We start from the raw sequence: 25209 nt of genomic DNA, 5'->3' as shown, positions 1-25209 counted from the left end.
GGGAAAATTTTACTTCACTATGGAATAACCCCATACTTTCTGGCTAGATTGGACATCCCCACAATATGGGGCAATAGAAGCATTGTACGTCTGGGTCAAATTATCTGACTCCACTTCTGGTCCTTAAAGAAAACCTGAACTGAAAATTAAAAGTCAAAATAAACATACACAAGTCATACTTACCTTCCATGTAGTCTACTCCTCGGTGTCTTTCTCCTGTCCCGTGTCCTATTTGTTTACTGTGATCAAGGGAATTTTCCGTCCTCCATTTTGAAAATGGCCATTACCCATAACAGCTTTCTGGTCAGCACACAGTTAAACTGTAACATCGCCCACTTGAGCCATAGGGAAACATGGACATTACCTGGTACATCAGTTTTCCTCTCAGCTATAACTGACAGCAACTGATATTTTACTGACAGCAACTGATATATTTCAGATCTGACAAAATATTGTCAGAACTGGAAGGGATTATTGTCAGAAGAAAATGGTGAGCTTCTGAGAGGAACTGATGGCAAGGTATTTATGCAATGTTCATTTGAAGTTACCTCATGTGTTTATTTTAAATATTTTTACTCAGTACAGGTTCTCTTCAAAGAGAACCTGTACTGAGTAAAATTATTTAAAATAAACACATGAGGTAACTTCAATTGAACATTACATAGTTATCTTGCCATCACTTCCTCTCAGAAGCTCACCATTTTCTTCTGACAATGATCCCTTCCAGTACTGACAACATTTTGTCAGAACTGAAATATATCAGTTGCTGTCAGTTACCGCTGAGAGGAGAGCTGATGTGTCCATGTTTCCCTATGGCTCAAGTGGGTGATGTTACAGTTTAACTGTGTGCTGACCAGGAAGCTGTTATGGTGTAATGGCCATTTTCAAAATGGAGGACAGAGAATTCCCTTGATCACAGTGGACAAACAGGACGTAGGAGAGGAGAAAGTGATTGAGGAGTAGACTACATGGGAGGTATGTATGACCTGTGTATGTTGATTTTCACTTTTAATTTTCAGTTCAGGTTTTCTTTAAAGTAAAGTACTCACTGTCTAATATGATTTCATGTATCTCCAGCCATGCCAGGCATCGAAAGCCCAGGTCCCACAAGACTTACCCCTTGAAGCATCACATAGGTACTCCCTCCTTTTAGAACACCAGTCCCAAAAAGTGACATATAGCAAACTACCCAAATAGACAAATATAAGCGTTCAGAACAAGGAAGAGTGAGAAGAGTGTTTGTTAACCCCATGGCTAGTTTACCCTTGCTTATGTGACAGACTCACTCAGCCGTATGTTATTCATCAAAGTTACTTGTCACCTTCCCAATTCGTAAAATACTACCCCTCTTCTTCTCTAACTGCCTTTCCTAACTAGCCCAAACGGGTTCCTTTACACCCCTCTGCTATGGCAATGTCCTCCCTTGCAGGACTTTTGGAGACACATGGTTAACTTCTTACATGAAACTGTGGGTTTCCCAGCCTCCCCGGACATTAAGTTGTGTATCCTTAATATCACTAAAGAAAGCATGTCCAAATTCGATAGAGCCTTCCCAATCGAAGTGATGTATGCGGCTAAACAATGTCTTCCAATGGTTATTCCCATTATGCCATTCTATTGAAGACTGGAAAGCAAGGGTTACATCTGTTTTACCCACAAACTAGTGTATAAACATAGTAGACCAGTGATGGCTAACCTTGGCACTCCAGCTGTCACAAAACTACAACTCCTATCATGCCTCTGCCTCCCTGAGTTATGCTTAGAGCTGTCAGAGTATTGCAATGCCTCATGGGACTTGTAGTACCACCACAGCTGGATTCTCAAGGTTAGCCATCACTGTAGTAGACTTTGTAAATTCTCTAAATTCTGGGATCAGTGGCTGGTTTTCTCTCTTTTCTTTTTTTTTTTTTTTTTTTTGAATCTCATCCTCTATTTCAAATCTGCTTGTTGCTAAAGCTGCTAAAGTAGCGTGACTTTATTTTGTCATGAAGGTATTCTTTAATGTGCAAATGTTCTTCGCTGTATTGTATGCTTTTATTTTTTATCTAAATAAAACCTTTGGTTGAATAAAAATATAGCTTATATATGGGTTTTGACGTCTTTTAAATGTAAAATGCTTGCAGCCACATAATGCTCAAGTTCTAAAGGTCAACTCCATCTACAAATGCCTTCCCAGTTACATAGTTTGGTTGAAAAAAAAAGACATCTGTCCATAACACTTAACCATGGAAAAAAAACAACAAAAAATAGGTAGGTTTCTTTCCTGCACCCTCACTTATCCCAGCTGATCCAGCTGAGCAAGGCAAGGCAATAAAAAAAAAAAGAAAAACCCTTACAAGGCTTGGGCCAATTAACCTTTAAAAAATTGCTTCCCAACTCCAGATGGCGGTCAGATAAAATTGCTGGATCAACACTGCTGGTAATTACCAGTATTTACTGGATGTCTTTTAATGCAAGGAAAGCTTCCCAGTCCCCTTTAGATGCAGATATAACAATTGTCATAACTCCATCCTTTTAATCATGCTGCCCACAGAGCCTCCTGGTCACTCTTTCTGCTAAACTGCTTCAAATTACGTGAGCAAAAAAGTGAAACTGCATTTTATAGCTGTTTGGAAAAAGAAAGGTAACATTCGGTGACTTTGTTTACAAAGCTGAGATTTTAGGAGACCCACAGGGTCGACCAAAATGACACTGTAGGATATATATCGCTCAATGCCAGCGAGTGCTTTCTGCCCTTTTAAATTGGCCCCTGTAAAAAGTAAATTATTTTATTAGCAAAACTTTCTAACCCTTGATGTCTTTCATAACTGTTTCTTTTTTACATTAACAAGAACATTCTTAAAATGCTGGGTGCACTTTTGTCCTTAACAAGCTCCTCGGAATATAAATGGGACTGCCACTTTCTTATTCATACTTTGAAAGCGGCATTGCCTTTTCCACAAATAAGAATGTATTACCAACAGAAATACTCACAAGTGCTGCCATGGCCCATCCTGTTTTATTGTAGATGAATTCTAAATTATTTCTTCTCAAATAAAGCAAGCCTCCGACCAAGGACACAAGCAATGCCAGAGCTATTGTGCCAGAGTAATTGGGTGGCCTGAATACACGGATCTATCACAAAGAAAATAAACAATTACTCAGTAAAATATATGTTTCAAAGGAAAGTTTTTCTGTATAAATTATAGCCGTATAAGGTTAGTGGGATTCATATGCAACAGCAACAAAGGGTTTTACCAGCAGAAAATTCATTTTTGTATAAATATTTCACTGACTGATATCTGCTCATTAGAAAACTATCAGAATTGTCATTGAGTATTATTTAGTCCTTGAGTAGGTTATTGTTGCTGTTTATAACTACATACACAACTTAAGGTATGGTGCCCATACAACTAGCGATTTTGCAGTACAATCAACCATTCAGTTTGATAATTTTATCAAATCGAGAAGGAATCGAGAGGGAATCAAGTGTGTTCCAGAATTCCCAATCGATGAAAAGTGGCTGATATGTCGAATCAACCAGCTTAGTCGATCGAGCAGGATGCAAGATATTGGTCGATCACACAGGAATTGGCTGCTGTTCACATATCATTCGATCGATTTTCGCGCTCAGAGCATACACACCATTGGTCAGATCGATTGGTGAAGGTGAATCGCATAGAAATCGCTTGTAGTGTGTGGGTCACTAGTCGATCGACTGTCGATCAACTATACTGAAGTATTGTAGATTCCCCAATAAAGTTGATCGGTTTGTTGATTGAATCAGAATCACTATATGTATGGCTACCTTTAGACTTCCTGAAACAACCATTTTGTGATCAATTTGGGTGAAAGTGTGCACAGGTGTCCAGGGATGTTGGTGGCATCCCCAGCCAAGTCAATAAAGTGGAATTAAACCCCCTAAACTAACATTTAAATACCTATTCTTAAGTACATAAAAAGAACATTTGAAAGCATTCCCTGTGTATAAAAAAAAATTAAATTTTTATGCAGAAGCAGTAGCAGTTTATACTGCTCTGCTTGCCTATGCTACTTAGCGAATGTAGTCACCTCTTTGCCGGGTCTCTTCATTCTGTTCCCCCTCCCTCCTCTGGCGAATAGAAGCATTTCCTTGGCAATGGCTGAGTTACTTTTGCAGATAAGAGAGGGGGAGCTGAGTGAGGAGACCAGGTAGAGAGCTTCTAGCTGACAGTGATTACATTTGGTGATAAGCAGAGATAAGCAAAGCAGTATTAACTTTGACTGTGCTCTGCATTGAAAGTAAACCTTGCTTTTAGAGGGTTTTTTATGTTCCTAAAAGTAGGTTCCTACATTTTAGTTTAGGGGGTTTAAGCCCACTTTAAATACTTGGACAACACAATTGTAATTTCTGCAGCAAGCTGCTCAGGTTGGAGATCAGCAACATATATGTACAGTAATTATTATTAAAATGTCACTCAAAACCATTAGGAGCAACCACCGCAAAGGGGGCAGAGGGCCAAAAAAAGTGGCATAACTACAGTGACTGTAGGGGACCTGCTCCTCCTTTTGCAGAGCAGTGCAGTGGAACAGTTTATCTAGCACTGCTCCTCCGATCTTCCGGGTAGCCACATGCTCTATGTTGCATACCTCTGGCTCCTGATGAATGTCACGTGATCAGGGGCTGGAGGTATGGAAATACAGAGCGTGCAGCTGCTGGAAAGACGGACACAAAGCATCGCTGGGGCAGGCAAATATTACACTGCTCTGCTGCACTACTCTGCAGTGTGGGAATATGTTATTGGGGGGAGGTGAAGGTGAGTATATCTCTTACCAAATACATAGTGTGCTCCATGCTAATTTTGTTGGCGGTGGGGGTATCTCATGGGTTATTGCTGCACCCCGGCTTAAGCTGACAATGTTTCAATCAGAAACACTGCCCATGGTGTGCTCCTCAGGGCAGGCAGGCAGTGTGATGTTGTTCTTTTACTGCTTACAATGATGCCCATTTGAAGTTCTTGAGGGGCACATAAAATGGCAAGGAGTGCTGCATTTTGACACCTGTGATCTACAAGAACCCTTTGCACAAACATAGAAACTCCATGCACATATTGCTCTTAATTTGAATCATAATCAGAACACAAGCGCAGCAAGAGGCAAACCAGTCATGTTAATGACAATATAATATGGGATCCGTTGAAAAGGGCTCCTGAGCTGCCTGTATTAAAAGGGCTCCCCCATAGACATCAATGTTATTTCTGCAAATATGGGCTACAAGGTGGTGAAAAGGGCTCCTGAGTTTTGATATAGGCTACAAGCGGGTGCCCTTTTGTAGCCCATATTTTTTTTTTAGGCTACAAGGTTTTTGGCTACAGTAGGGCGCCCCTTTGTAGCCCTTATTTTTTATTCAGCTACAAGGTTTTCGGCTACAAAAGGGCGCCCCTTTGTAGCCCATATTTTTTATTCAGCTACAAGGTTTTAGGCTACAAGGTTTTTGATTCTGCTACAAAAGGGCACACTTTTATAGCCAAGATTTTTGATTCGAGGGTGCAGGGGAGGTTAGGATTAGGCATCACAAGCAGGGGGGGTCTTAGGGTTAGGCAACTCCTAGGGGATTAGGGTTAGGCACCATCGGGGGAGGGTTCTGTGTGAGAGTAGGGAGCAGTTAGGTCATAATAATCACTTTTCTTAGCTATATCTAGAGCCCTTTTATAACCCAACAAATTTTGCCTAATAAACTAAAACTAGCTTTTTCAGCTACACCAGGTGCCCTTTGTAGCCAAATTAGGCATATATGGGCTACATCAAGCGCCCTTTTTGTAGCCGAATTTGGAATATATGGGCTACACCAGGAGCCCTTTTTTTACAGGAGCCCTTTTCAAATAGACCCTGACAATATAATGCATAAAGATATTACCTATTAAATAATTGCAATAATTGTGTTTACCTTATTTTTAAAACATGCCGTAAACACCATTCATTAATGTACAAAAAGAAAATAAATGACCCCATGTACCAACACATTTCTCAGGTACTGTATATTGTACGATGAATAGTACGTAAGGCATGCTGAGTTACTCAGCAACAATACTGATACATTTAGCATGACAGATATGAGAGGTCTTTCAGAAAATAAAACAAAACAAAATCTTGTCTTATGTATTTAAAAGTAATGCATCACCAAACCACAGTGCTTCAGCTATCGAGACTTGTGCAGTGTCATGCTCTTTACATACATGGACATCTGTTCTGTCAGCAATCCATTTTGCAAGCTGTTCTGCTGCAAAGCCAATTCGCTGGAGATCGAAGGTATCAGCTCTCTTGGGCTTGCCTTTGGCTGGGAAATGCATGAAAGTGGGGGCCGAATTCATGTTAAGCTGTAATGGAAAGCACAGAAAGTCAGATACATATCTCAGGTGGAAAAGCACTGTTTGCAGACTGTATTGGTTTGAAATATCAATTGCCTATGTAACTATTCTTAAAGAGGGTTTACCCATTCACTCAAATTGGGATTCCTTCGCCATCAGTGAATCATGGAAGATTCATTTGTCCTTCCTTTCCTTTAGCGATCACATTGTTTATTTCTTTTACATTGGCCTTGGTAGATTGTACTCATATTTTTTTGTGATGGTATAATTGAGTGGAGGGAGAATGTGATTTTCAGTTTCATCTGCCACCTCCCTGCAACTGCAAATTTAAAGAGAAACTCCGACCAAGAATTTATCCCAATCAGTAGCTGATACCCCCTTTTACATGAGAAATCTATTCCTTTTCACAAACAGACCATCAGGGGGTGCTGTATGACTGATATTGTGGGGAAACCCCTCCCACAAGAAACTCTGAGGACCGTGGTACTCCTGGCAGTTTCCTGTCGGTGAACCTTGTTGCACTGTGGGAAATAGCTGTTTACAGCTGTTTCCAACTGCCAAAAAAGCAAGCAGCAGCTACATCACCTTCCAGCAGTAAAAATGTCACCATGTGATAAATGTTAGAATGTAATTCAAGGATTTAAAAAGATTTTACAATGGGAAAACACTGACTAAATCATTTATACATAATTATTGTAAAAACAAAGCATTTTTTTATTACATTATTTTCACTGGAGTTCCTCTTTAACACTGTAGACCAGACAAACATTTCTCATCAGTCTACTTATTACCTGAACTTAACAACTTCAAGGCCAGAACTTTGTGTAATAGACCAGAGGCAAATAGTGACAGTGAAATTAAGTTAATTTGCAAAATAGAGGAATCTGCTTTAATTAAAGGAGTGAAGCCGAACTCATAACCTTTGCATGTACTCGGCTACATTATAGCTAAACACTCGCACCCACACCTCCGGATAGTATTGAGCTGAAATTTTCCAAATTTCATGTTTCCATAATTACGGATATGAATTTTGCCGCTACGACACGAATTCATAATTTCGGAATTGCCATACAAACCATAATTCGGAATTCCGTAAGCGAAATTTCGGTTTTGTAATTTCGCATTTCGTAGCAAATTCGTGTTTAGAGCGAAATTTAGTAATTTCATGTTTTCTATAGAAACAAAGTTATTTTAGCTACAAAAATGAACGTTATTTTGTTTCTAATAGTAATTACGCACATTTAGGTAATGACTAAACTCAGGAAAGTCACTCATTGTTTGCAATTACTGATTGCAATTACTAAAAATGCAAAGGCCCCTGCACTTGCTGTCACTTTAAATGCATCAGGAGGCTTTACCTGCAGCCACTTCTAAGACAGGTGCTCTTTGTCAAGGTACACTTAGCAGTCATGCTGAGACACTTGGTCTTGGGCCTTGCAATATCTGATAATGCAAAAGTTCCTGCACGTGCTGTGGCTTTAAATGTATCAGGAGCCTCTGGACTGGAACACAGTTTTGTTAAACACGAAATTCTGGTTTGTTTGTGTTATGTAAAAAGATTGTAATTAGATAATTCCACATTAACACGAAACTTCGAGTAATTTCGTGAAAGTCGCAAAATTTTGATTACGCCCATAATTGTAATTTTGCGAATTACGGAAAATTTCACGTAATCATAATTGGATCATTATGCTCACCACTACCTCCGGGGCACCATAGCCACAAATTTGCATGGTGGTTTATGGTGCTGCCATATTGCGACTGATGTCCTTGTAACCAAATTCCCTGCTTTTAATTTTTTATCTAATAAAACTGATAGTATAATTATGTGCTTAACCCCACATCTAGTAGTATTTAAATATATTTGCATTGATTGTTAAATTCACTTTAGGCTCCCTGTTTGGTGTAAGTTTTGGGAAGTACTTGTAATGTATTGGTTGAAAATTCCTCTGATTACTGAAAACTTGCATCTGAAACATGACAGTCTATCATGAGTCAGTTGACAGAGAAATGTTTTTTTCCCCAAAGAACTCCTTAGAGCTAGACTGCAAGGCTTCACCGAGACAAAGTTAAGGAATGTGTGTTCTTCTTTCACTAGTTATATTTCTTTACTTTTCTCTGTCAAATTAGATATGTAATTAACTATGCTTCAGGGAAAAACATTCACATATGTGGTACTTACTATTTAAAAAAAAAACACTTACATTGACCACTTTAGTACCAGCACTCTCTGCCCCCTTGAAGCGGTATAAAACCCTGGCATAATATTCACTAAAAACATGTTTTCCTACTATTTATATGCCATACGGTTAGCATATTTGCTTTTGTGCATAAGTATTATTATTCATTTGGAAATTACATGTTCCTAAAGTACACTTATTTTACTCTGAGAGCTGACTTTGCATTTTATTTATAACTGCTTTATTCATCCTCTAACTTAATCAGAAAGCATTTATGCTTGTCTGACTTTGTTCAGGGGACCTGGCAGTGTGAGAAAAGGCTTTGTTTACATTTCTCACTTGATACAATTAAACACAAGATAACATTATGTAAAGTTCGGAAGCGACCAGCTCTGCTGGAGGGGAAGCTTCTAAAACCTGTGTTAACCCTTTGAATGCAGTTCTAGTAAAAAAAAAATGCTGGTTGTATATAATATGCTGTAAATAATCTATTAGAGCAAAGTAGAAATGCTGGGTTTCATTCCGCTTTAAGGACCAGAGACTGCTGGTACAAAAAACGGGGACTACCAACATCACACTGAATGGATCCGCTGCTAACGCCGATCGCACAACTGAAGCTCACAGCCTCTGCCATCGCTATGGCAACTGAGTTCTGTGAGCTGGTCAGAAGCTGATTTAATTGGCTCCCGACCCTGTGATCACTGTGAGCCAATGAGATTGGCTCACAGTGATCACAGGGCTAGAAGCCAATGAAATTGGTTCCCGACTGGCTCATGGAGCACTGCTGTCAGGGAGAGTGGGCTGCTGTGGTGAAAGAGCGGTGCAATCGGTGCTAGCGGTGGGAGCGTGTAGGGGACTAATTGAAATATATGCCATGGCAGGGAAAGCAGGTCCCAAACAGGGCGTAGATTTCAGTAAACGTTGACTGGAAGCAGTTAATATACCGTATATACTCGCAAGCAAGCTGACCCGCATATAAGCCGACCCCCCAACTTTTACCTGAAAAAACAGGAAAAAATGATTGACCCTCATATAAGCCGGGGGTAGGAAATGCTGTCCGTGTGATCCCCCCAGCGTGTCTCAGTATAGTTAGTATAGTGCCCAGTATGGGTAGGTGGTGCCTCAGTATAGCTAGTAAAGTGCCCAGTATAGCTAGTATAGTGCCCAGTATGGGCAGGTAGTGCCTCAGTATAGCTAGTATAGTGCCCAGTATAGCTAGTATAAAATTTTCAATACTCCAATGTCTGCAATAACATATTTGCTTTATTCCAAATGCTTGTACAAAACCCCCATAACCCATTAAAAGAGCAGATCTGCAGTGTACATCTAAGCTGACTGACAGCCGGCTGTGTCACTCATTCAGGACCCACACAACACTGCACACACACATGAAAGGAAGTCCTTATACTCCCGGGAGTAACAAACACAAGTCTGCTGTTAAAGCTATTTCCTTGTTGATCCGGAATCACACAGTCCCTCATGTGGTTGCAATGTGTGGTGTTGACACACCTGGGGACAACATCATCCTGCTGGCAGGCTGTATTAGGGGCTTGCTTGATCTGCGCTTGTGGGTAGTAGCATGCCCAGCGTTAATTCATGCAAAGCAACAATCACTAGTTGCCACTGAGGGCTCTCACCACCTCCTCTGCGTAAGACTCCCCCAGTCAGGTCTGTTTCCCAGTCCTTTCATTGCTCTCCCCGCTTCAGCTCCATCCACTCCGCGCTGCAACGTTCCAGCTATCCACCAGCCTGTCGCTCGGTATCTCCGTTCCCAGCGTGTATCAAACACTGCCGTCGGGGAACTGAAAGTGACGTCACTGCTCTGCTCCACTCATCACTAGTATCGGCCGCCCACCGGCCTTCATCAGATGATAGTGGGCGGCTGTTCAAACTCTCATAGAAATAGTCTCCACATTCCTTTCACATGTGCATACTCCTCCCCTCGCTGCCTTAAAGCCACATGCTGTTATTAACCCTTTGCATCCCTGTCATAGTCCAAACCATTCCATTAGCTGTTTAAAGGTAGGAGAGTCCTATTTTAGATCATAGCCTTGTCAGACCGAAGTTACTTCCATACTTTCAGGATTTCATCACAGTGATACCCATATATGCATATATCATACAGCAATTCTCATGCACTCGCTAACTAAACTATATCAGCGTTCTACCTGCATGCAGTATGATCATATCTGATTCTAGGGTACCCAGTCCTATAACTCCAAACTGCCACTATCTAATGTGGAAGAAATTTCTTCCACATTAGATAGTGGCAGTTTGGAGTTATAGGACTGGGTACCCTAGAATCAGATATGATCATACTGCATGCAGGTAGAACGCTGATATAGTTTAGTTAGCGAGTGCATGAGAATTGCTGTATGATATATGCATATATGGGTATCACTGTGATGAAATCCTGAAAGTATGGAAGTAACTTCGGTCTGACAAGGCTATGATCTAAAATAGGACTCTCCTACCTTTAAACAGCTAATGGAATGGTTTGGACTATGACAGGGATGCAAAGGGTTAATAACAGCATGTGGCTTTAAGGCAGCGAGGGGAGGAGTATGCACATGTGAAAGGAATGTGGAGACTATTTCTATGAGAGTTTGAACAGCCGCCCACTATCATCTGACGAAGGCCGGTGGGCGGCCGATACTAGTGATGAGTGGAGCAGAGCAGTGACGTCACTTTCAGTTCCCCGACGGCAGTGTTTGATACACGCTGGGAACGGAGATACCGAGCGACAGGCTGGTGGATAGCTGGAACGTTGCAGCGCGGAGTGGATGGAGCTGAAGCGGGGAGAGCAATGAAAGGACTGGGAAACAGACCTGACTGGGGGAGTCTTACGCAGAGGAGGTGGTGAGAGCCCTCAGTGGCAACTAGTGATTGTTGCTTTGCATGAATTAACGCTGGGCATGCTACTACCCACAAGCGCAGATCAAGCAAGCCCCTAATACAGCCTGCCAGCAGGATGATGTTGTCCCCAGGTGTGTCAACACCACACATTGCAACCACATGAGGGACTGTGTGATTCCGGATCAACAAGGAAATAGCTTTAACAGCAGACTTGTGTTTGTTACTCCCGGGAGTATAAGGACTTCCTTTCATGTGTGTGTGCAGTGTTGTGTGGGTCCTGAATGAGTGACACAGCCGGCTGTCAGTCAGCTTAGATGTACACTGCAGATCTGCTCTTTTAATGGGTTATGGGGGTTTTGTACAAGCATTTGGAATAAAGCAAATATGTTATTGCAGACATTGGAGTATTGGAAATTTTGTAGTTTGGGATAGGCTTTCTCCTCTGGCTCCCCATTAAGGGTATACATAGAATACACAGTTTTGGCGCAGGATATTGTTTGGAATAGATTTGCAGTATAGCTAGTATAGTGCCCAGTATGGGTAGGTAGTGCCCCAGTATCACATTACTCGCAAGCAAGCCGACCCCCAACTTTTGACCCACTTTTTGGGGGTCAAAAATTCGGCTTGCTTGCGAGTATATACGGTAGTACTTTGCCTGGTTGGGCGTTGGTCCTCTACTAAGGACTTTTTTAGCTGGTGCACAGTTCTTGATGACTTTCTCCCAACTTTACTGTTCTGCATACTTGCCCCAGGGGTCAGGGAACGTTTCAAAGTATAAAAACCAGAGGATAAACACTACAGCCAGGAAATTAGTGTTTTCAGTAGGAGGCTGGTAGATAATTCCACACTTCAGTTATCTAAGCAGGCAGTTTAAGCATGGCCACGAAGAATATTTTTAGATAGTCTCTCATGAAACAGAAATAAGAAATGGCATAAAAAATACTGATGCCATTAATGTACCCACTGACATTGATCCAATTTTCCCTGAACCATCAACTGGAATTGTTACAATTAATGTAGATTGCAGAAAGTGGGTGAATAATGTTTCTAGCTCTGTTAATTCATTGTTCAAGAATTTCGATTCTAAATGCATTATTTAGTGTGTATAGATTCGGTAACAAATTATTTATGTACAGCTTGTTCCCTGTTCACAATCCTATTTATCCATCTCTGGTTGAATGGAAATAGATGTAGCGGTACAAGTGAAATTCAAGATAACATTGTAAATAACATATAAACTCACTACAAATACAATATGTAACATGAAAATTAATTACTTTTGCTATAGTTCACACTTCAAAAGTGGATATTACACTTTACTTTCCAAAAGGACACCTGAACTGAGAGGGATGTGGAGAATGCCAATAAACAATACTAGTTGCCTGGCTATCTTGCTTATCTCTTTGGCTGCCTTCGTTTCTGAATCCCACACCTGAAACAACAAACTAGTCCAGTCAGATTTAATTCAGAATTATCTGATCTGCATGCTTATTCAGGGTCTATGGCTACTAGAGGCAGATGATCAGCAGGGCAGCCAGGCAGTTTGCATTGTTTTAAAGGAAATTAATATGACAGACTTAAAGTGAACCTCCAGACTAAAAAGCTACTCAGCAGCACTGACAAGGCCTGGTGTTTATTTAACAGTTTCACAGCATCAGAACTTTTTTTTTATTTTAACCAACAAAAAGTTTATTGATGCATATAATGTATGTACAGGCAAACACCGCACAGCGGGATAAAGATGCATAGGATGAAAGGTTTACAACCATGGGCACATTGTAAAAGCAGATACATTCAGTAGAGAATTGTTGAGTAAAAGTGCATTCGAAGAATCAAGTAACTACTGACAGCTTGAAGACTATACAGGTGGAGTTTAATACCTTAAATGCAGCATAGCAACATGAAGTGCATGCAATGACAGGGGTTGTATAGGGTCTAGTTAGGTGAAGGGACGTCATTCTGTGACATTATCCATGAAGGGAGCTGTTATACAACCACAGTTTAGGATATAGGGTGTCACACAATGGCGCGTCCTTTGAAATAGACATACATTGGTTGCTAATGAGGCTATTTCCTATTTACCCACTGATCCCATATGAGGTGGAACTGAGGTACACGGCCCCTATGAGTGTAGACCAGTTTTTTGTAAGCCAGACCATCATCTAAACGTTTGATCCAGCTTGAAAGTGGCGGCACAACAGGTGACAGCCATCTCAACGCTATCTCCTGTCGTGCCGCAAACAGGGTCTCGCGAATGAAGAACTTAGTGCAGGGCGGCAGACTTTCGTCCTGAATAACACCCAGAATACAAAGAATTGGGTCTAGTGTTACTGGAGAACCCATTTTATCATGTAGAAATTTAATTATTTGTCTCCAAAAAGAGGATATTTGAGGGCAGCTCCAGATTAAGTGATAGAAAGAGGGGGAGTCAAGTCCACACTTCGGGCATAACCTACTAGCAGTTGCATTGTATTTGACCACTCGAGATGGTGCCTGGTGCAGGATATATAGTTGGGTGGCACGGTCCTTAATGCACATGGAAGCTCTTTTGATCAGAACTTTGTTTTCCTTACCCAAGCCTCATTTTTCCCCTGAAGCTGTGCAAAGCATGATGGGATTTTTGATGTAGTTGTTCTCGTTCTGCTGTTTTGGGCGAAAATTCGTTTTTTTTTTTATTTTGAATTTGAGATTTGAAGCCACAGCTGGGAGGGGTGATCAGGACACAGGGCAGTTGGAACTGTCTCATGCTCCCTGTCACCTCCTTTCAACCACAAAGATGGCTGCCCCCATGAAATCACAAACATTTGCCTATTCTTTTTAAACAGGGTGGGTAAGAGATTACATTGCCTATCTATTTTAATTAACATAACTAATGTAACTTAATGACAGTATGTTTGTTTAGGCTGACGTTCCTCTTTAATTTCCATTTCACTAAAGTGTTAGAACAGAAGTTACTAAACCAAGAAATTGAATATTGCAATCCATTGTCTTCATGCTTCTGTGATCTACTAAGCCAAGTTGCTAAAGCCTCATCTACACGATACGATTCTTTGTACGATTCGATTACGATTATATTTACGATCCGATTAAATCCGACATGTCCGATCGGGATTCGATTCAATTCAATTCGATTTGCCATTATTTTGCAATAGCAAATCGAATTGAATCGAATCGAATCGAATCCTGATCAGACATGTCGGATTTAATCGGATCGTAAATAGAATCGTAATTGAACCGTACAAAGAATCGTATCGTGTAGATGGGGCTTAAGAGCTGGTTCCCCTCCCAAGGCTTATCAATCCCTGCCACCCATGTAGGCTGGTATTCCACTGAGAATTTGTTGCCAACCAGTGTGAGTCTCTGCCCCCTTTTGTGCAAAAATGGTGTGGAAAAACCTTCTGCCATTTGCAGAGCACCCATGTCCAAGTTTAAGGCGCTCCTCCATATTGCCTGGGGTGTGGGACAACTACAATTATGTGTGTAGGAGATTAACCTTGCAGAGGGGGACTTTTGCTGCAATCTGGTATCCCTTTAATTGGAAGGGGATTGCTGGGGTGTTCTCTCCCAGGTAAAATGCTAAATTAGATCATTTTTGCGCGTACATGCAAAATAGGCGAAATTTGGGCTCTGGGAATAGCCGCTAGTAGAATATCAGTAAGATTACAGATATTCTACTACTGGCCAGTAATAGATTTTAACAATATTTTACTATTACTAAATCCAACCCTATCTTGACATGGGCACTCCTCCTACTGATACCTAACCGTAAATGACTCCCCGCAGTAATGCCTAACCCTAACTGACCCTCCACTGATGCCTAACCTTCACCTACCCCATGCCAATGCCTATACTTAACCACCTCCCCACCTTAAACTTAATAAATATTTAGTGCCGCTGAAGTTTTGACACCCCATAGGTGCCCATATTAGCATGGACAATTAAGGGAAATTTGGATTCCCACAGCCTCTTGAGGCCAAATTTCCTGTCACCCATTTTTGATCTCCTTAAAAATGTAGTGTAAGTTTGAAACTTTAGTCAAAATAAATAAAATAAGGCCAGAAATGTGGCAGAGGTGTCTTGGCACCCTGTAGGAAAAAGGCACAGGAGACAAAAACGGGAGCCCAATAGTGTGATATGTCAAAAGTAGGTATAATGAGTGAATAAGAAAAATACTACTCACAAAGGAGGGTTGCAAGGGGCAACCGACCACAAGAAGCAGATGGAGCTAATTAACCCGACTCCACTCAGGGTGGTCCTAACCAGGACCTTGAAGTAAAAGGCAATAGATGGTCACCGTGGTGGGACCACGGATGGTCTGTCGCCACCCCTCAGACAGAATGCTTGTGGGGGCAAACAAAGCGCAATGGGTAAAGAGGCGCCCTAGTGTGATAAAAGCATCTAAAAACAGCTTAAACACTTGAGGACCGCAGTGGTAACCCCCCCTAAATACCAGGCACTTTTTCTGAAAATTGGCCACTGCAGCTTTAAGGCCAAGCTGCAGGACCGTATAACTCAGCACACAAGTGATTCCTCCCCCCTTTTCTCCCCACCAAAAGAGCTCTCTGTTGGTGAGGTCTGATCGCCCCCCATGTGTTTATTTTTTTTTTAAATAAATATTTATTTGTATATTTTTGTAACATTTATTGTCCTTTTCTTTTTCTTTCTTTTTCAAAATCCCCTCCCTCCCCCCAGCTGGCCAATCACGGCGATCGGCTGTCATAGGCTTCTGCCTATGAGAGCCGATCGCTCTCTTGTCCCCCAGTGTCACACGGCTGTCCCCAGTACAGCGCTGCTGCTGATCGCAGCGCTGTACATGCAAATACACGGCAGTTTCGCCGTGTAACAGTCTTCCGAGCGGCGATTGCCGCTCGGAGACTGAAGGCAGAGCTCTGCTCCACCCACCAAGCAGGAGATGTGCGCGCAGCCTGCGTGTGATCTCCTGCAAACTGCTGCCCCAGGACTTTACGCCAATCGGCGTTAGCTGGTCCTGGGGCTGCCGCCGCAGCCACGCCCATTGGCGTGACGCAGTCGGCAAGCGGTTAAAATCGAAAAATGAGATGAGGTTTCTTACCTCAATGACGAAATCTTTGAAATTTTACAAAAGATTTTTATTTAGCACAGGCAGCGCGTTTCGCAGGTCACAGGCAGCGCGTTTCAGCTATCTATATGAAGTTTATAATCTGTCACATTACAGCTGCTTCCTGCAAAACGAATAGCATTTTCTATCAAATGCAGTGCAAATTAAGAAATTTTCTATAACCAATATATTTTATTGTTTCATGACAAAATAACTAAAAAACTCTATCTGCAGCACAATCTAATTGAGGACTGAACCGTGTTAACAGGTTTAAACAAGATTATATGAGACCCGCTACCTAATTAATCAATTATTTATAAAGTTTTTATGTCTTTATGTATTTACTTTACCCATTGGGGTTATATGTTTGTACTGAGGGGCTTTTCTCGCTATTGTAGGCACTGCTATTGGCCTGAGGAAGCGGGCATAGACCCGCGAAACGCGTTGCCTGTGCTAAATAAAAGTCTTTTGTAAAATTACAAAGATTTTGTCATTGAGGTAAGAAACCTCATCACCTTTTCGATTTTAAGCTGTTTTTAGATGCTTTTATCACACTAGGGCGCCTCTTTACCCATTGAAAATAAGGCCAGGTTCACAGTGGTCAGTTGCATAGCGCATGCATTCTAATGAATGTGAACTGCAATGGAGACTGGCCATAGACTTCAATACAAAGCCAGCAAGCAACGCGTTAGAATAATGCGATCTGTTACAATGCAGTATTGTGAACAGCCCCATATAATTGTACTGGTAGTGAGTTGACATGCAATTTTTTTCTGCATCGCATCTGACCATTGTGAACAGGACCTCAAACATTTGATCAAAACTAATAAAAATGTGCCATCGCATCTCTAATATTTCCTTTTCTGCATAATTCTATCTACTTACATCATCTTCCTTCCCTTTCTTCTATATGAATGGACCAATAGGAATGTTTTGTGGTGGGCTCAAAATCAAGGTGTGCCATTAACACTAGCAATGTGGGGTGTCCCTATTTCTAAGAAAAGGTGGAGTTTCACTTTAAAAAGATTAGTTTTTGCTGTTTAACTATAAACTTAATTGCCCAGTTAAACCACAGCTTATAATTTTCATTGAAATGTTTTTGACGTTTATTTTTAAAGTTCAATTTTTATTCCATTGCTCAACTAATATTTATGGTTAGGAAGAGAAAGTTCTTGTGTAACAGATGGCCTTTTTTATGGAAAGGTGTGGATTATGGTAATGCACAATAGTTACATAAAACCCACATCTGTTCTTTTCTTCCCAAATTGTCTTTTCTTGAGAAAATGTATTCGGTATCTTAATGCATGGGATGCAGGCAAACATATGGCCAAGTATACATAAAGTAAAATCAATAAAGGGCTTGCCGCAACTCACGCATTTCTATCTAATGTATCCTGAAAAGTGCACGGCATTTTATTTTGTTCAGGATGAGAAATCTGTCATTTTCTTGCTATTTTTTTGTGTGCCAAAAAATGATTTATGAAGATATAAAACAAAAAAGCACAATTTCTGCAAAATGCCAGCATGCAAAAGAACACATCTAGCTACCTGCAATTTAACATGTGATCTCGGTAATAACCGATAAAGCGTTTTTCAAAGTTCTTTGACTTGTAATTCTAGGGAAAACAGCCCTAGCTACGACGGTTTAAGTAAATCGTGTATAAACACCACTATAAGGTGATAGCATTTGTTGTAAATAAACATTGCAATATGATTGCTGATGTTTTTCACAGGCAGACTGTCATTTTGTGTAAAGAAATTACGCTTGTTTATATAAATAAAACTGAGCAGCGGTAAACAAATTTTTTTTTGTGAGGGTAAGAATGACTTTCTTTCCACTGCACACTCTTTGCTGTGTTGTGCAGATCATTGTGATCTGCAAAACTCCAATGGGATACTTTAGATGGCCATAGATATGACAAGGTGACATTCTCTATACATTTTTCATTTTGGAACTAGTTTAGCCCATCTTATATGCATAAATACTTAATGTATATGTGCGGCATCTGCAAATTTGAAAAGTTTCTGAGGTTTTTGCATTTCTCCTGCAATAAAAGCTGATGTCAAGGTATGTACAGGGGTGCAGCTAAGGTTTTGGTGGCCCCAAGCAGTCCATAACTTGAGGCCCCGCTCCATGAAGGCGAAAAAATGGGTAGCCACACCACAAAACGGCAAAAAATGGGCATGACAAAAACATGATGTAGGTGGAGCCAAATACTAGCAAAATACAGGTAGTCCCCAGTTTATTTATTTTAAGTTTTCATAAAGCACCGACATATTACGTAGCGCTGTACAGAGTATATTGTCTTGTCACTAACTGTCCCTCAATGGGGCTCACAATCTAGTCCCTACCATAGTCATATGTCTATATCATGTACGTATCGTAGTCTAGGGCTGATTTAGGGGTAAGCCAATTAACTTATCTGTATGTTTTTGGGATGTGGAAGGAAACCAGAGTTCCCAGTGGAAACCCACGCAGATACGGGGAGAACATACAAACTCCTTGCAGATGTTGATCTGGCTGGGATTCAAATCAGGGACCCAGCACTGCAAGGCTAGAGCGCTAACCACTACACCACCCCGTGCCACCCAACATATGAGAGGGAGTACAGGTGCTGCCCTCAGTATAGGTAGAAAGCTATATGTGTTGCAGTATAGGATTGCCAGGTGGTGTGGTGCCCTCAGTATAGGTAGCCAGCTATAGGTCCCCTCCAGTATAGGTAGCCTGTAGAGTTGCCCCTAGTATAGGTTAGATAGGTAGGTACCCCCATATAGGTTAGATAGGTAGGTGCCTCCCATATACAGTGGCTTGCAAAAGTATTCGGCCCCCTTGAAGTTTTCCACATTTTGTCACATTACTGCCACAAACATGCATCAATTTTATTGGAATTCCATGTGAAAGACCAATACAAAGTGGTGTATATGTGAGAAGTGGACCGAAAATCATACATCATTCCAAACATTTTTTACAAATAAATAACTGCAAAGTGGGGTGTGCGTAATTATTCAGCCCCCCGAGTCAATACTTTGTAGAACCACCTTTTGCTGCAATTACAGCTGCCAGTCTTTTAGGGAATGTCTCTACCAGCTTTGCACATCTAGAGACTGAAATCCTTGCCCATTCTTCTTTGCAAAACAGCTCCAGCTCAGTCAGATTAGATGGACAGTGTTTGTGAACAGCAGTTTTCAGCTCTTGCCACAGATTCTCGATTGGATTTAGATCTGGACTTTGACTGGGCCATTCTAACCCATAGATATGTGTTGTTTTAAACCATTCCATTGTTGCCCTGGCTTTATGTTTAGGGTCATTGTCCTCCTGCTGGAAGGTGAACCTCCGCCCCAGTCTCAAGTCTTTTGCAGTCTCCAAGAGGTTTTCTTCCAAGTTTGCCCTGTATTTGGCTCCATCCATCTTCCCATCAACTCTGACCAGCTTCCCTGTCCCTGTTGAAGAGATGCACCCCCCGAGCATGATGCTGCCACAACCATATTTGACAGTGGGGATGGTGTGTTCAGAGTGATGTGCAGTGTTAGTTTTCCGCCACACATAGCGTTTTGCATTTTGGTCAAAAAGTTCCAGTTTGGTCTCATCTGACCAGAGCACCTTCTTCCACATGGTTGCTGTGTCCCCCACATGGCTTGTGGCAAACTGCAAATGGGGCTTCTTTTGCTTTCTGTTAACAATAACTTTCTTCTTGCCACTCTTCCATAAAGGCCAACTTTGTACAGTGCATGACTAATAGTTGTCCCATGGACAGAGTCTCCCACCTGAGCTCGTCCAGGGTCACCATGGGCCTCTTGACTGCATTTCTGATTAGCGCTCTCCTTGTTCGGCCTGTGAGTTTAGGTGGACGGCCTTGTCTTGGTAGGTTTACAGTTAAGCCATACTCCTTCCATTTCTGAATGATCGCTTGAACAGTGCTCTGTGGGATGTTCAAGGCTTTGGAAATCTTTTTGTAGCCTAAGCCTGCTTTAAATTTCTCAATAACTTGATCCCTGACCTGTCTTGTGTGTTCTTTGGACTTCACGGTGTTGTTGCTCCCAATATTCTCTTAGACAACCTCTGAGGCCCTCACAGAGCAGCCGTATTTGTACTGACATTATATTACACACATGTGCACTCTATTTAGTCATTAGCACTCATCAGGCAATGTCTATAGGCAACTGACTGCACTCAGATCAAAGGGGGCTGAATAATTATGCACACACCACTTTGCAGTTATTTATTTGTAAAAAAGTTTGGAATCATGTATGATTTTCGTTCCACTTCTCATGTGTACACCACTTTGTGTTGTTCTTTCATGTGGAATTCCAATAAAATTGATTCATGTTTGTGGCAGTAATATGACAAAATGTGGAAACTTCAAGGGGGCCGAATACTTTTGCAACCCACTGTAGGTAGCCAGTATATTTCCCCCATTATAGGTGAGATATGTAGGTGCCCCCATAAAGGTTAGATAGGTAGGTGCCCCAAGTATAGATTAGATAGGTAGGTACACACAGTATAGGTTAGATAGGTAGGTGTCCCCATAAAGGTTAGATAGGTAGGTGCCCCAAGTATAGATTAGATAGGTAGGTGCATGCAGTATAGGTTAGATGGGTAGGTACCCCTCAGTATAGGTTAGGTAGATGCCCCTAGTATAGGTTAGATAGGTAGGTGTCTCCAGCATAGGGCGGGGGGAGCAGGCAGAGCGAAGTTTCAACTCACCTTCCTTGATCCTGCATGCAGCTTCTATCTTCATCCTGTCCCTGCATCCATCGCATCGGTAAGAGCTCCACCTGTGATGACATGCAGTTACATCACAGGGGGTGCTGTTACCATAGCGACATACGCTGGGACAGGATGAAGAAAGAGGCTGCATGCAGGATTGAGGCAGGTGAGTTGAAACTTCACTCTGCCTGTTTCCCCGCCGCTGCACACACTCTCCTGGCTGCTGCCGCTCTGCCTGACGCCTGTACCTGGGGGGCGCCACCTGCAGCAGAGAGAGGCCCCCCCTTAGTGTGAGGCCCCAAACGGGAGCATGGCCCGTCTGTACGTTGGCGGCGCCTCTGTGACTCTTCCCTTCTTGTAGGTGTAAAATGTTTATGCTTGATGAGCTCACCATACATGCTTATGGAGTACTCTACAGACAAGCAGTGTGATCTCCTGCAATGAATATGGAAGCTTGCACCAAACCTCCACTGTATCCCTGTTTTTTTTCTCTTTTCATTGACCTCATGATGAAGCCAAGCACAGCCCATGATATGCAAAACTGGGCTAGTTTCATTAACAATAGGGCCCCTGGTAAAATTAACCCAGGGGCCTCTTGACAGAGCCCATTCTACCCTAAAGAGGTATTAGGGGCTCTTTGTTACTGCCCAATTTCCCCCTAGGACCTCAACTGACTGTTGCCTTCCCCCCAGGCCACCCTTCAACTTAACTACTGTATGCTCCCTGGGGCCCCAGAAGTAGAGTAGTGACTCACCTGTCCTGCTGAGAAGATGCTAAACAGCATGGTTGCTTGCATTCTTCTTACAAACATGACTTCACACATCTTACAAACATGACTCCACACATCTTACAAACATGACTCCACACATCTTACAAACATGACTCCACACATCTTACAAACATGACTCCACACATCTTTGTTTGCACAAGTCTTTCAAGAAATATTCCTCTCTGTTAATAATGAGTTTGTCTACAAGGCACTGGGTTGTCAATAATAGCATCCAACAATTCTAAACTGCTTTGATCTCTAGCTTAAAGGACATTTGTAGTGAGAAGAATATGGAGGCTGCCATTTTTATTTCCTTTTAAACAATACCAGTTGCCTGGCTGTTCTGCTGAACTACTTGGCTGCAGTAGTGTCTGAATAACACCAAAAACAAGCATGCAGCTAATCTTAGCTGATCTGACAGTAATGACAGAAACACCTGATCTACATAAGCTTGTTTAGGGTCTATGGCTCAGGGCCGGCGCTACCATAGAGGCAAAGGGGGCATTTGCCTGACCTCTGCTGAGGCCCCAGCAGCGCCGACTCTGCTATATTCTTTTTTTTTTTTTCTGCTCCCCCCCCCCTCCCGCTCGCACTGCTCTCCGGGGCCCTGCTGCAAGGATATTATCAGCCACAATTACCTTTTAGCCTTGGCAGGTGTGTGGGCGGGCAGCGGCTGCACTAGGAGACACATTGGCCTCAATTCACTAAGATCATGCTGGAGATAATAAGGCAAGAGAAAACTTACCTCCACACAGTAAGAGAGTTATCTTATCTCTTCATTCCTTACGTTACCTCTTCTGTAGTTAATTTACCTCCTCTGTAGTTAAGTTACCTCCTCTGTAGTTATTTTCACACGCAATTAATGAACAGCCTGTCTTTAACTCTGGAGTTATTTTAAGGATTAAAGAGTTAACTTAAAGACAGAATAGTTAACTTTAGGTTTGCCTGAGGTAAAATGTTTCCTGAATACTACATGCCTTATCACCATGGTAACAACTCTAGAAGAGTTATTAAAGACAGGAGATAAGCTTAGTGAACTGAGGCCACTGTCTCTGTCCCACTCTATGACCCGGCGTGTGTTTACACATGTCGCGGCAGGTCATAGAGAAAAAGGCAGCCGCTGTCCGCATGCTCACCCGCCGGGACAAAAAGGTAATTGTGGCTGATAATATCCTTGCAGCAGGTAATGGTCCCAGTGGGGGAGGGGCTTTGTGCGTGCAGGGGTCCAACACTGAAGTTTGCCCCAGGGCCACTGGGGCCCTTGAACTGGCCCTGCTATGGCTAAAAGTAATAGAGGGGAAGGATCAGCAGGACAGCCAGGTAAATGGTATTGGTTAAAAGGAAATAAATATAGCAGCCTCCATATCCCTCTTGCTTCAGTTGTCCTTTAAAATGCTTAGGTGTTCTGAGAAGCAGAAGTAAATCTGGTCCTTTAGTGTCCGCAGCAGGCCTTATCTCTCTATCCATCATGTATTTCTGTATGAACTGAAAAAAAATCCAGGTGGCAACCCCTACCACATAGAAACAACAGATTTGCATCAGTAGTTGCAAGGTGAGAGGACGCTGTGCACTTAGAAAATCATGTTATATTTTAATGAATTTCTTATCAGTGAGTGTCACACTGTAGTCACTTCCTGTCTGAGTCAGGACTGAGTCAGCCACTTACATGCCTGATATTTAACTCTTTCAGACCGAGAAAGAAAAAAAAAGGAACACAGCATAGTTATTTGTGTGCCAGGCACTGTACATACACGTCTATCTCATCATGTTACATGTCACTTCGGGTATCCAATAAAAAATCCTACCTGGCTTGCATTTAGTTACAAAATTTCAGTTATAACATGGTTTGTGAAACATATTATTTACCTGCTGGAAAACATCTGCTCCTTCATCATAGTCCACAATAGTGAAGAAGAGTTTGTTTGAAAATGTAGAAGAATATCGCCAGGAATTTGCAAGGACTTGGTATTCTTCATTAGCTTGCCTGTCGAAAAAGAAGTTGCATCAATAGTAGAACTTTGTTCATGCAGACAGACGTATAAGTAAAATTTGCAGGGACCACCCAGCAAAGGTTTGGTAGGGCCCCTTTACATCTACAACTCCTTCTTCACCTTGGTGAGCCACGCCCACAGACAGAAAGTCCATCTTCCAGGAATGCCATATAACGAGTGTGACCAACATGAGTCCTCCAACTCCCCCCAGATAAGGTGCCTGCTCTAAGGACGGGAGGCATTTATCAGAAAGAGATAAAAAAGGTAAGGCCCTCCACCACTGTGGGCCTCCTGTTTCAGCAGGGGCTGCTTCACAAGATAGCTACACCTCTAGTCTAGGACTGAAAGTTTGTGTTTATTAAAAGAATGGGAAGAGTGTATGAGGTGGAGAGCGTACAGAAGAATAGTGAGATATGGAGAATTGTATGTTGCGGTATGAGAAGTAGAAAGGGCTAAAGTATAGGGCAAAATAAAAAAATGTAAACTACTAGAAGTACACAGCACAGGGAAACGACTGAAGTATAGCAACATGATTAAGTACAGAAAACTTTGAGGTAAATATCAAATATTAAAAATCAAAAAATAGATTGCTGCCAACTAGTGTTGGGCGAACATCTAGATGTTCGGGTTCGGGCCGAACAGGCCGAACATGGCCGCGATGTTCGGGTGTTCGACCCGAACTCCGAACATAATGGAAGTCAATGGGGACCCGAACTTTTGTGGTTTGTAAAGCCTCCTTACATGCTACATACCCCAAATTTACAGGGTATGTGCACCTTGGGAGTGGGTACAAGAGGAAAAAAAATTTAGCAATAAGAGCTTATAGTTTTTGAGAAAATCGATTTTAAAGTTTCAAAGGGAAAACTGTCTTTTAAATGCGGGAAATGTCTGTTTTCTTTGCACAGGTAACATGCTTTTTGTCGGCATGCAGTCATAAATGTAATACATATAAGAGGTTCCAGGAAAAGGGACCGGTAATGCTAACCCAGCAGCAGCACACGTGATGGAACAGGAGGAGGGTGGCGCAGGAGGAGAAGGCCACGCTTTGAGACACAACAACCCAGGCCTTGCATGAGGACAAGAAGCGTGCGGATAGCATGCTTTGTACCACCATGCAGTCATAAATGTAATAAAGATAAGTGGTTCAATAAACAGGGACCACGCGGCAACGCGGCAACGCTAACCCAGCAGCAGCACACGTGATGGAACAGGAGGAGGCGCAGGAGGAGAAGGCCACGCTTTGTGAGACACAACAACCCAGGCCTTGCATGAGGACAAAAAGCGTGCGGATAGCATGCTTTG

At 42.0% G+C, this 25209-nt stretch overlaps 1 protein-coding gene across 1 annotated transcript in view; it reads right to left on the bottom strand.

The window, feature by feature from the left end:
• Positions 1-25209, bottom strand: part of TUSC3 (tumor suppressor candidate 3) — a 331289-nt gene that overhangs the window by 94578 nt on the left and 211502 nt on the right. The window contains exons 3-5 of the mRNA XM_068268622.1: positions 23783-23900; positions 6195-6335; positions 2974-3114 (exon numbers count right to left, since the gene is read on the bottom strand). Of these exons, the coding sequence (XP_068124723.1) occupies positions 2974-3114; positions 6195-6335; positions 23783-23900 (400 nt within the window). The remainder of the gene's footprint in view (positions 1-2973; positions 3115-6194; positions 6336-23782; positions 23901-25209) is intronic.

Source organism: Hyperolius riggenbachi, chromosome 1, assembly GCF_040937935.1.
Source record: "Hyperolius riggenbachi isolate aHypRig1 chromosome 1, aHypRig1.pri, whole genome shotgun sequence".
NCBI classification, from domain to species: Eukaryota; Metazoa; Chordata; class Amphibia; order Anura; family Hyperoliidae; genus Hyperolius; species Hyperolius riggenbachi.
The sequence above is the reverse complement of the archived record's forward strand: the minus strand, read 5'-3'. Positions and strand labels throughout refer to the sequence as shown.